Source organism: Lepidochelys kempii, chromosome 8 (genome assembly GCF_965140285.1).
Source record: "Lepidochelys kempii isolate rLepKem1 chromosome 8, rLepKem1.hap1, whole genome shotgun sequence".
Classification (NCBI taxonomy): Eukaryota; Metazoa; Chordata; order Testudines; family Cheloniidae; genus Lepidochelys; species Lepidochelys kempii.
Window position 1 is genome coordinate 88,578,698 of NC_136387.1, and position 13,322 is coordinate 88,592,019.

A 13,322-nucleotide genomic window follows, 5' to 3' on the forward strand; every position below is an offset into this window, starting at 1 on the left:
AAGAGACATATCACACCTTTATCATGCCTTCCATAATGGTAAGGAAGACAGCAGTATACCTTCTGGACTACCAGCTGAACTGTTGTCAACACCATTCAAGGACAGGTACAGGGAGACACACTGTCACAACCACGAAGAGCAAATGGTCATTTTACTAATATAAAAGGACCCTAATTTGGGTGGCAGAAGACCAAAACAGATCAACTTGACAATACCTTTAACTGAAATGAGCAACTGCCAAGAAATATTAGACTTAAGGCTAGGCCTATCTCAGTAAATAGCCATCATGCTTTCCACATCACAGGGTGAGAAATCCTGGTGGCAAAGTTTCCATGACTTTCAGCCAGGATTTCACCCCAGGTTTTGAACAGTTGGTCTCATCTACACAGAGAGTCACAGATCAACAAGAGGGGTGGTGAAGAAAGAAGAGAATCTATGTTTTACAGTGATTTTCTTGTGTAGACAGATCTAGGACTCTAATTTTCTCTGTCATCACCTTCAAAAAAAGAATACTCAAAAGCTGAGCAGGCAGGGAGTGCTAACAGATGAGTGCATAAAGAAAAGAACAGGAAGAGAGAGGGTAAAAAGTTAAACCAATGAAGAGGAAACGACAGAAGGATACAAAGGAGAGATCTGTACAAGGACAAAAAGTGCACAATGCACCCAAAGCACCTTCTAAAGATTTAAGTTAGTTTATTAAAGTTTAGAATCTTTTTCTGTCAACAAGATTTAGAGCCCTAATCTCTTTTTACTTAGAATTTTGAATTCTTGTGTATTTCACACACTAACTTTAGTGAATTATATGAAAGTTCGGAGGCATGAATATAGAGAATAAGCCCTCTACAATTCCTACTTTAGTTGGGTGCATTAAAGTTCTAAATTTTAAAACGTTACAAAGTAACGATTAAAAATGTCAAGTTTTTATTCATAAACCCTCTTCTTGTGTGTTATTGCCTAGGTACTTATATATTCATACTATGCCCATCACTTCGTCCTCCAAAATCTCATCTTGGCCCTCAACTTTTAGAACCACAGTGTCAAGCTCATCCCTACATAGCTGCATTAGAAGTGAACTCTGAACATGGGGTCAGAGTTCATTAATTCCTGGATTTGAGGAAGAGCGATAATAGTGCTACACAATGCTGATGTGAGATTTCTGCGGTAATTGGAGTTATCTGACAGCAGCAATCAATGCCCAAATTTTAATGATTTGGCCAAATTAAAGGAGGCATGGGGTAAAAAAACACAAGTACATTTAAAATTTTATGTATTCTTACCTCTGGCTGCTTTTACATTAAATCTTAATCTTCTCAATGATTCTTCTGTATCAAAATTGCACTTAACCAATTCATACAATGCCTGGAAAGGTGAAAAACTACAGATTTAATATGCATGACTCCATATACTACTGAATTTGTGTATTGCTACAATGGTTCAATGATCAATTACTTACTTAATCTGAAAAATCTAATTTCTCTAAAAATCCAGTAGAACTATTTTTAAAACAGCAATATAAGTATACAGAAGACTAACGGAGATAACTTTTAGGTTATACACCTCCTAGATAGAGTATGTATAATACACACTTTTCCCTTCATTTCTTGTTCTAAAATATTATATTGCAGCGTTATGTACTGTAAATAGCTTCCTTGCTCTACCTTAATTTATAGGACAAATTTTTACAACTGATCCCTAAGATACAGAAGTGTGACAACAGGTATAGCCTATGCCTATTCTGTGGAGAGACTCAGAAATGAAATTCTGATATCCCAATAAATGTGCACATATGGTTAGTTACACAAAGAGTAACCAACTTGGGTTGCCAATTTTGTTTTACCATACATCCTAAAGCTTAGGAAATCTGCAGGACTGGTGATCTAGTGCTTTAAGGAATTTATGCACGTCTTCACAGGTCCAGCCCCTTCTCCCCACCAAAGATTCATATTAACAAGATTTACATTGTTCTCACATGAGAATTGGACACGTGCGCACATCAAAGGGCTCATCAATGCACACATTTGTCAAGTCCATGTTCTTTTGTTCAGGGCAGGAGCAGAATTTGGTTTTAGTTAGTAAAGTGCTATAAAATCTACAACAGGAAGACAGAGACCAGAACGTAGGTCTTTGCAGATAAAAAATGTTTCTTAATGCACTTAATTTTAAAACTGAATATGCACTGTGTTATTGATTTGGGATCTTAAACATTTGCTTTTGTTGGGAACAGCGGGTGGAAGCAATTCAGTTCCTCTGATGGGGATAAGAGAAAAAAGAAGCAATCTCAAATCAGATTTTGAGGTATGGGAACAGCAAACGTGATAGTTACAATAAAATAACACACACTATGGACTACAAATTCCAATATGCACCTGTTCATTGTCTTTAATATGTGATCCTTCAGGAATTGCCTCTAGTCCTTTCTCATCTCCTGTTCGCCTGGAGGCTTCATTGAGGAATTCAATCACTTTATCTTCTGTTAAATAATCAGGATTCCACAGCAGCTGGTCATCATTTTCATACACTAAATTAAGAAGAACAGAAACATAAGTGAAGCATATTCTGTAAGACTCCAACTTCTACTCAACCTCAAACAATTGCAAGTTTAGAACACAAGGACATTCAAAATTACGAACATGATTAATGGGACAATCTGATTGGCCAGAGGACTGAGCATTATATTAATTTGAAATGTATGGTACTATCAATGCTCTTCCAAATGGTTTCTATGGCTCACTGTTAACTATGTTAGATCATGTACACACACACGGATTACAGTGCAGTGCTGCAAAATGCATTGTGCATCTAATCAGATTCCCACGCATACACAACATCTGTGGAAAAAACAATCCCTCCTCATCTTCTGCCCTTGAAACTAAAAAAATTAGAAGATGGCAGAACTGTTTCAAACAGTGTGTCAGCTATCCCTCCAGACTGCGTTCACCTAACCTCAAAAACAAGACCTTGTGAGTAATTCTCATCTTACTTTGCTGAAAAGATCTATCTACTAGAGATGAGATTAGAAAACTGATCACTCCAGTTTCCTTGGAACATTTGGTCCAATCACACCAACTGAGGTCTTGAAAGCACTGAGGGATGTGTGGACTACTACATGTGAAGTCTTAGCCACCATGGTTCAATAAAGCCAGCAAAGAGCATCCAGGCACACTCCTGACAGAGAACACCTTTGCTTTGCCTCCTTCAGAGAGGGCAATTTACTAGACAACGCCTATCACTAAGTCAAAATGCCTCTTGAAAGCAGCATCTGATGTCAGAAACCTTGCCAGCTCAGCAGACAGCCAACATACTATTGCCCAGATGACAGGAACAGAGACACATGTGAGTGAAAACGAACTAGCTCAAGCTTAACTCAAGCAAGACGAAGATACTGAGAAAAAGAAATATTTTGAGAAGATAGCTGAGACACTTGCCTCAATGAAGTCTCAAATCTCTGCTCAATAATAGAAGCTGAAAAACAACTGCCTTTACGCATCATGGATAGGTATGATTAAGAAAAAAGTAACAGCGGTTAAATCAAGGAATCGTGGTGAACAAAATTTGTTATGGATTTAGTACATTTCTTAATTTTGTAACAGACACCATTATGAGTGTATTAGAAGTTACTAGACACACAAAGAATGACTATCACATCAGTGGGTAATACCAAAATCTGAACCCCCTCTATGTTAAATCCTGTAAGTTTTCCCTATGAGTAGCATCTCAAGGGATTGTTTTAGTCAGCCCTTCTTGCATGTTCCTCTAACTGCCAAATGGCATGCCTGCCATGGAAGATGCTCTTGCTTAATTCTTAACAAATCTCAAATATTTCCATCTTCTCTTCTGGGTAACTTGAGCAATAAGGGGTTGTAGAACTCAAACAAATGTGGGCATTTGTTACAGATTTGTTCCATTTAATACCTAGTATTTTTCTAAGACATTATACCAAAACTGCATTTGTTATGAAAATCTTCATGGAAACAGAGTAAGTCATTAAGCTACTATGTTCAGCCAAGTGCTAAATTTCCTAGATGTTCACAATAATGTAATTCTACCCAAAATACAAATGTTTATATAGGCAGTACATTATAAGTTATACTTGAAGAACAAGATCTCATCAGCTGAGAGCCAAAGGGTCTTGTTGCATATTGTCAGCCTAATTTATCTTTCCATTGTAAACATCAACACTAGTCCAATTTGAGGCCTGTGAATAAAGGTTTCATCCAAAAATACAGTGGGTGGGGAAGGAAAAAGTACAGAACAAAAATTATACCAGCACTAGTGTAATAACAATTTAGTGAAACTTCACCCCCCTCCCCAAGTCTGTGTCCATGATGCATACTTTCTGTTCTCAAACCAGTGACTGGATGCAAGGCCATGAAAAGCTGGTTTTTGTAGGCTTCTGCTGTACAAAAACCAGCTGTATATTTTTATTGTAGGAGGCCACAAGTCATTTACAGTACAGTAAACTAATAAGAATGGATGAATCAGCAGCAAATTACAAGCATACCTTGTTGAATTTCAGAGAAATACAGAGTTCAAGCTCTATGTTAAGATACCTACCAGATAAAGAAAGGAGCACCAAAAGTAGTTTCTCCACAGCTAGTGGCACATACTTTATCATTTAGTGCATTCATATTTAAAATAGACTTATTCCTCCAAGTGACATTTTTTTAATAGCAAAAGCAACCACCACACCATTATAGCTAGGGATGCATTGTGGCTTCCATTTTAAACCCAGATTCATTCATTTGGAACTTTCAACTTATCGAGCTGGAATGTTTTGGACTTAATCTCTGCTCGATTTTTTATTTTTTTAAATTCAAGCAAAGAAAGATCCGCCATCTCAAAAAGTCTCTGAATATAAATCACATAAGGGTACACAAATCTTTTTCCATGGACTTTTCTTGCTAAGGTCATGAAGTTAAAGAAAAACGAGCTGCATTTGTATGCACATCTAAGTTTGCTCTGGTTTCAATTTCTATGACTGTTCCATATCCTGGGAGACTCAAGTTCCCTCTCCTCAAGCTCTTCTGACTATCACATCACCAGGGTGCACAAGTTGGGCAGGAATCACCTTAGCTATGGACCTATTAAGGAACACAGGATGGAAGCTTGCTTCTTGTGCTTCTCAGTAGGTCTATAGTGGGGGCAGATACCTGCTCTGCAGAGGTTGGAGTAAGAGCTCTGTTCTGGTGAGCACGGGGGTTACAAAAGCAGTTGCTTTACAACAAGGAGAGATACAAAGCTCCTAAGTTTCACAGAACATTCATCTTACAAGGTCTGCCTAGGACAGAGGATTTGGTGGTATAGACAAAGCGTCCTAGATTAGGATATTTCTCAAGCTTTTTTTAAAAAAAGCCATAAAAGTAGATTAAGAGAATTTTAAGGTTGAATAATTAAGCATTCAAATCAGGGAATGCCAAAGTCAAAGTTACATGTGCCATCTTAACGCTGTCGCCTCTAACACATATACTATAACTAAATTACACCAATGTATAAAATTTCTCAAATATTATATACAATTGTTTCCAACAAAGTATGCCAAACAATACTTAAAAAGGACTAGTAATAGTCAGCACACTGTATTTGTTAGCTGAATAAAAGAGGGCTCAACAAGCAAACTTTGAACCGCAGAAGTAAATTCTTTCCTTCCTTTCTATCCAACTCCTCAGAACTCCCCCAGTGAAACGTGAAGGCTTGGCAAGCCAGTCAATTGATGGCCTGTTATGAGGCTATATAGTCTAATACTGCCAAATATTCCACCAAGAAAGCCCTGATGTAGGCAGTGACCTACCATCTTGTTGATTGCATCATGGTACCATTCTTTCACTTTTTAGAGCTTCATTTAATTGGGTTTAGCATTTTTCTGAGTTAAAATAACTCAGTTAAGTAACTGGTTTGTAATTAGGCACAGGTATCTAAGGCTCAGCCTATTGAAGTAACAATTGTTCGTGGTCTGTTCTAATAAATTAGCACTTTGAATTATTTAACCACATCTGACAATTTTTGACTGGTCAAATGCCCAATTATTTTGGACCAGTCAAATGCCAACCCTAACACAGTGTAAACAGTTTCAAATACAGGCATATCTGCATGACCGAATAAATTGTCTTATTGTGCAAATCACATCAATTAATAGTTTTTAATTTTTCCTAAGATATCTTGCCTGAAATCCGCCCTCAAGCTTTAGTACAGAAACTCTAACAAATCATTTCAGAAATGTTGATAGCGTCAAAGCTCACCTTTCTCATTTTCCTTGTATTTGCATATGCCAGCTGGAATTTCAGCTTGAAACATAGAACCCACCATAATTTCCTGTTAAAAAAAAAAAATGTAGATAATGCACTTGACAATCTTATTTGTTTTCTATAGAATGACAGAGTGACAATATCCTTTTAAGCACTAAAAATCCTGCCACCAATAACCTACAAAATATGGGACAAAAACTAATCGGAATTTAAAAAAAACAACAATATGGAAATGTACTTTTTGTCTATGAGGCTTTGAGAGGGTATTAAAAGAAACATACATTAATATTAAAACTGTTCATTTTTAATTGTTGGAAAGAGCAGGAGAGGAAGCAGATAGATAATCTATAAAGCTCAAAGTCATGAGTTAAAACTTAAACTTCAACCCTTTTCCTCTATTTTGAGAATTAAAAACCCTTCACATCGTGCAGAAATGTATTATGGTTTTTACTTTACGTGGCATAATTGGCAGAGGAAAAAGAAAAGTAAATACACACTCTTTTACATCTACTTATTGATATTAAAAACAGTTACATGTACTTCATATAATGCTTGAGTTATATTAAAGCACCCCAGGTGTAATAAGAATTAGAACAAAGATGGCAATTACTTCAGTGTGATTTCTCACTTAAATCACAGAATTTATTTCACTAAATGAAATTACATTCTCCTGATCGGTCAGATGGAGACTGATGGATATGGAGCTGCTCCGTGATAATGTATGAATACTGTATGTGACATGGTTATCATGATTTCACAGTAAGAATATGTCGGTTTAGTTTAATAGCAGGCTGCTAAAAAATACGAGCAGGAAGTGAAACAATAGCTCAAGATATACTATTTCTCAGTAAACACTTCAGAGCATGGTTAAAACACAAGGCCTGAGCTATAACCGTGAAGATCCTACCTCCAGATTACAGCCAAAGTTACAGGGACAAAGTTGGGGGCCAGTAGATCAAAAAGACTACTGTGTCCAGAGATCAGGGAAGTTGTTGCCAAGAAGCTGTTTGTTACTGACACCCCTCTCCACCCCCCATGGGACATCTGAAGAGGTAGGCCTCCCTAGGTCACCATCACCAGATGGTAGATCTTTAAATAAGAAACCAGCATGTAGACGGTTTTAAAATCCTTCCTCTCATATTATGCTTTATTCCTACTTCTAAGATTAAACAACACTTGGGTTTGAGAAGACTGATCACTGGTAAAAAGGGACCAAACTCCGCAAAAGAACTGCAGGTGTCAAACCCAATCAGACCTACTGGGCTAAGCACAGTTGATACACAAGGTACTATAGCCCAGGGCCTGGCCTAGGAGTTGGCTAATCGTGTGATTTCACCCCTGGAAAAGTAAAGGCAAAAGGCCTGACACCTGAAGGGGTGCATTCAGAGACCTGAGAGGGGACAGAGATGCAGCTTGTCCTGTAACTGACAGAGGTTTTTGAGGGGAAACCCCTAAGCAGAGGCAAGGAAGTCAGAATGGGGGAAATCTCAAAAATGGAGGCTACTCCTATGCAAAGCGGTTCTTGTACCTGAAGGGAGTGGAAATCACCATGAACTTCAGAAAACAGACAGTGAAGAGAAAGCAAAAGTTAAAAAACTCTTAACTTGGCAGCATTTGTATTTTACCCGCAAATTATGAAATGATTTATTGAAAACAAGCTAAAGATGACAACCTGGTGGTTTTAGTTAAGTCAGACAATCTTTTCCACTTTCTGGATAAACTGAAAATTAGCAAAAAGGAGCCTGTTTATAGGAACTAATTCCACTGAACTCTTATTTCTTGTCTCCTTCTGCTGATAGACTACAATACCCACTTATGCCTGGAATAACCAACTGTACACTGCATTTAATAGCACACTTAATAAAGATATATCCTTAATAGCAAGTCCTTAAATGTTTACCTTTTTCCAGTCTTCTGAAGGAATATAATCTTCATCTTCCTCAGATTCTTCTTCTATTTCACTATCTACAAGAAATTTTTCAGACATTATTTACATGGGAAGTACTACCATAAACCTTGTTCAGGCCAACATTATATTCCAGTAAAGTATGTCTTGGAGACAGATTGCTCAAAGCCATTGCTCGCTGGCTATTTGGATCTTTAGTTGTGACGTCACAACCACCTTTCTGTGAATGAACATATGGCTGGGATCTCACTGAGGAGCAAAACGGGAGACCACCACAACTTGGTCTGTCTTCCAGTTGAAAGGCATCCCATTGTGCCTTAGAAGAAAAAAAGAATCAGCTAATGTGCTTACCCAGAGTGGTTAAATATCCTGTTAATTGGAAAGACAGCAAACAGGAAGAAGGTTGTAAGTTTTTAAGATGCAAATAAGTAAACAGTCTATCCATTTTTGGGCCCCACCATAAGACTTTATTCCCCTTCATCCAACTCTACTTGTATAGGCTGACAACATTCCAATTGGTCAGGTACAGTTGTTTTCTGCAAGCATGCCAGTGTCTTCAATGATTACACTGAAACAGGTTCTCCTTACTTTCAACAGAACTGGCAGGCTGTTGGGCTAGTCACCCTCATTTCATTTCAGATCCTGCATCCATCACCGTCTTTCCTCATCCTTAGAGCAACACTGGCACCACTATCAGCCTCTGTTGAACTGTTTGTACACTAGAACACAATATGTGGGTCACTCCAAATCCAGCTGTTACATGCTCAGGCACAATGACATTTAAAAATACTGAACTTCACAGCGCACTCAGCTCAGCTATCCACAAGTAGTGCACTGAGAAAGCAGATTGCTTAATACCTGTGACATTCGGTACTTGCATTTGCTATAGTGAATTTAACATTTAGGAGTCCTTAAGTCAGGATGTGCGTCTCTAAGGAATGTCGGATAACCGTCTGTAATAGGGACTATCATTTGCATGGTATTGAAAGTAGCCACATTAATGTCAGCAGGTGAGGATCAGGTAGTAGAAAGACAGACCCTTTTATTAAATGCAAATCAGCATTCTGTTAAACATTGGCAGAGGAACCAAAAGCTAACCTAGGACATCTGTGTTAGATAAACATGAAAAGGAGAAAGTTACTTTGACTGTAAGCTCTTTGGAGCAAGGGTTGTCTTTTTCTGCCGTGTTTATTGTGTGCCTAGCACAAGTCCTGATTCATGACAGACTCCTAGGTGCTACCACAAATCCAAACAATAAACTTGAAAAATGACATTTCCAATGACTTAACTAGTGATGTAGATGTGAAGAATTTTAAATGTTAATTTCCTTTATTTTAAACCACTGGGTATACGGAGCTATAAGCAACCTTTAACTATAAGGTGATAATGTTTGTTGTAAACATATAGGTCTAAGACTCCAAATACCAGGAATGATACATTTTACTTTCCTCTGGTATAAATGGCTACACCACACAGTGAAATATTTGGTTGTCCAAATGACTTGGCTGGTAATATCAGATGCTACTCATTAGGAGAATGCAGGTTTGAGACCCAGCTAAGTGTTATTGCAACAGCAGTGAGGGTTACATAACACTAGATCAGCAGTTCCAAGTGGCTGCAAGAGTGAATTTTAAGCACATCTAAGAAACAGAGACATGATCAAAGAGGGGAAGTATGGAGCAGGGAAATGGTAACACTGAAAATGACGTTGTCAAGATAAATATTTTAAAAGAAAATTTCCTTCTGTGTTGCTATTCCCACCTCAGTTTATTAAAACCTGAAATAATTTAAATCTATTTTAGTTTATTTTTATTCATTTTTCTATTACTGAAATTAGACAATAAAAAAAGTTTTACTTTTGTTTCTTGTCAATTTCATTTTCTAGTTCTCACTCACTAGCACAAAGGTTCTCAAAAAGTTTTTCATGGAGCAGACCACAACTTAAGGGATATTATCTTGTGGACCTGCACCTCTCCCATTTATAATTTAGTTTCCATGTAGCAACTACAGCAACTGCTTACTTGGAATATTTATATAAAGAAAACAACATTTTTATTGTCTTTTTAGGGTGAATTAGCAACTGAAAATATGGAGGTGAGCCAGCACCCTGCAGCCAGCCAACTATTCTTGGACCATCAGCAGTGCTCCACAGACCACAGCTGGGGAAATGCTACAGCTGAGCAATACCGCAATGCAAGGTTACAAACACTGCAGGGAATATTTGCACTGATCCTTCACGTTGGTCCACATGGGAAGATCACTGTAGTCACTGGGGCTCCAAGTGGATGGCAAGGGAGCTTTGCAGAGATGTAGAGGCATGCCCATGTGGACCTATTTGCAGGACTGGGGACTACGTTTCCACTGAAATGTTAAGAAGTTATTGAAAGCATTTCACTGGCCTTAGGTTTTGCTTTTCCTTTTAAGTGTGCACCAGATTTAATCCTACACTTTTCCTTTAATAAAACTAATACAAAGTCCATGATTTGTAAAAAAAAATAAAAAAAAGAGAGGCTTTATCATATGTTAAGGACCGTGGACAACAAAGAACTATGTTTAATTCAGGTTTCAGAGTAGCAGCTATGTTGAAGTGACTTGATAATAAAGAACAGCAGTGGGAGAAGAAAAGAGATCTGACAAACACTCATAAGTAGTAAGACTTAGATATTTTTTAGTAACTCAATATTTCATTAATTTTAGATCTTAATAAAATTATGACAATTTAGATGATGGTGCATAGTACTGAACAGCACATACTTGTATCAAAATATTTACATCGACGTGGGTGAATTATCTCCTGTGGATCTTGAGAAGCAAGAGATGGTGCTGGATCATCATTGGAGGACTGTGTCTCATCCTCCTGACCTGATGAATCCTTTATGGTCTCCTCCTTAAATACAATAAAGCAAACAGGAGACCGTTTAAACCTTCTGCATTAGAGATAATCATCTCTCTTTTTTTATAACATTTTATTTATATTTCCAGAAATTTCAAACAGAAGAGGATGTTGTACACATAATAAACTACAGGTTGTAGTGTTACGAATGATAGGTACTGGCTGTGGACAGCCACAGAGATTGATTAGATGCATTACACAGTATTGATACAGATTTTGAGAACATATTTTAAGCAGGTCAGGTTTAACATTAAGTCTTAGATGAGCTAACCAGAATTAAGCACTGTATCTAGTTTTTCCAACATGGAAATTTAGGGTTAAAGTTTAATACCATGAGCAACAATAAGTATTGTCACACTTATGTGAACTATCCTATACTTAATCACGCTTTGGTATAGGATGGGGATATGTTGGATTTCTATTACTGAGTAATTCTATGTTTCGCTAGGAGCAATTCCGGGTGTACACCCCTAATTTTTTGTTAAGCTGTTTGTAAGGATATGCAGCTTGTGGATCTTAGAACCAAGGGATAGGTCAATTTCACAAGCTAATTCATGTGAACCACTAGCTTTTCACAAAATTCTCATACTGGGCACTCAAAATGTGTCAGTGAATCTACAGACAAACACTGAATGGTAAAAATTCCCTTCACTTTTAAGTAGTGAGGTTTTTTTTGTTTGATGGAGTAAGTTATGCACAATAAGCTAAAAAAATTGGAAATTATAAAGGCATAGAGTTCTTTACAGCTCTCTTGCTCTTAAAGTATACCCCTATCTTTAAAACCATTCCCCCAGAATTTTGGATTTTTTTTTAATATCAGGATTAGGAAACACTGGATAACCATTTCTAGTCACGTGGAAGGCTACATCTACATTACAAGCTAGGGGTGAGATTCCCAGCTCGCATACACATACAGAGAGCGGGCATGAGTAAAAAATAGTTAGCGTAGCCACAGCAGCACAGACAGCAGCAGCATGGCTCAGCCGTGCCAAGTATAAACCTGCTTGAACCCCATGCGGGCATGTACTTGGCACAGCTAAGATGTGCTATTGCCCACGCTACTGCAGAAATGCTACTATTTATACCTGCACTAAGTATGTGTATGTGAGCTGGGAATCACACCCCTAGCTTGTAGTGTAGACGTAGCCAAAAAAAGTTACTCTTCAAGGTGTGAGGTTATCATAAAAACCTTCAATAATTAGATTTCACCCCACAAGAAGAACGTATCAGCATACTCCAATTCTAACATCACTGAGTTAAGTAAAAATGGTAAAAAGATCAAATATTAAAAGAACAGATGCTTGACAGAAATGAAACCACCATAGTGGGAGATATTAGAATTAAAGAAAGTTACATGAGAAGGGTTGAAAAAAATGAGTTAGTGGATTGATTTATGCATTTGGTGAAGATAACTAATGCAACTTGCTCAAACTTATTTGTTGAAACATCTCAGACACATTATGCACATCCTGTATGCTTTTAATGACAAAGCAGAAAATAAGCTGCAAGTTTAATAAGTAAACGGGAAATCAAAAATAGTCCAAATGCAACACAGCCAACTCAATGGTTCAATGGGAACTTTTAATGTACTGTCATTCCTTTTAAATTTCCACCCTCCATGTTGCATTAAATAGAGCCCACCCCACCCTCAATCGGTTTTCTATGGCTTTGTTTGTTTCCTTAAGTACAATATCCGAACCTTAAAAATTTCTTGTCTCAGAGTTATTCAACTTGCACGGATTTGGCAATTTTTACAGGGGAGCTTTTAAATCACAAGAACAAACTTTCATGCTTTAAAGAGCTGCTCATGTACTCAGTGCATTCCATCCAAAGGCTCCAAACCTGTAAACGAATACATGTGGGCAAGAGCTTCATTGATACAAGGCATGCAAGTGTCAATGGAATATTGACAAGGGTACAGAAGGTCTAGCCACACACAAGAGCTTGCGGAGTTGGGGCTCTATTCAGTATGCACTTTTCAAACGGTCAGAACTTTGATAGGTTTTAACAAAAAATTGAGGTTGACTTAAGGCACTAATGCTCCTTAAGAAGTAAGCAAATGCCGGGTTTTGGACATTTTAGCTATAGCCCTATTTTTAGAAGTATAGTTAGAATTTTACAACATATTTTAATCTTTTAATTAAAATTGCTGCTAGGATTTCACTCATACTTTGAACAGAGACCGAACATGTAAGAGTTCATGTCAAAGAGCTCTATTCTTTGCTCAGCCAAACACCCAAGTAAGGCAAGAGGACCTACTGTAGTCTGGCCTAGCATGTAT

The 13,322-nt window shown here is 37.6% G+C and overlaps 1 protein-coding gene across 12 annotated transcripts in view; it reads right to left on the bottom strand.

Moving 5' to 3' along the window:
• Positions 1-13,322, bottom strand: part of MIER1 (MIER1 transcriptional regulator) — a 62,707-nt gene that overhangs the window by 12,509 nt on the left and 36,876 nt on the right. For 11 of the 12 annotated variants that reach the window (XM_073357419.2, XM_073357417.2, XM_073357421.1 and 8 more), the window contains 5 exons: positions 10,903-11,035; positions 8,143-8,207; positions 6,237-6,309; positions 2,367-2,518; positions 1,278-1,359 (listed from right to left, as the gene is read on the bottom strand). In XM_073357419.2, coding sequence (XP_073213520.1) covers positions 1,278-1,359; positions 2,367-2,518; positions 6,237-6,309; positions 8,143-8,207; positions 10,903-11,035 — 505 coding nt within the window. The remainder of the gene's footprint in view (positions 1-1,277; positions 1,360-2,366; positions 2,519-6,236; positions 6,310-8,142; positions 8,208-10,902; positions 11,036-13,322) is intronic. The other variant, XM_073357410.2, reaches the window with a different exon arrangement.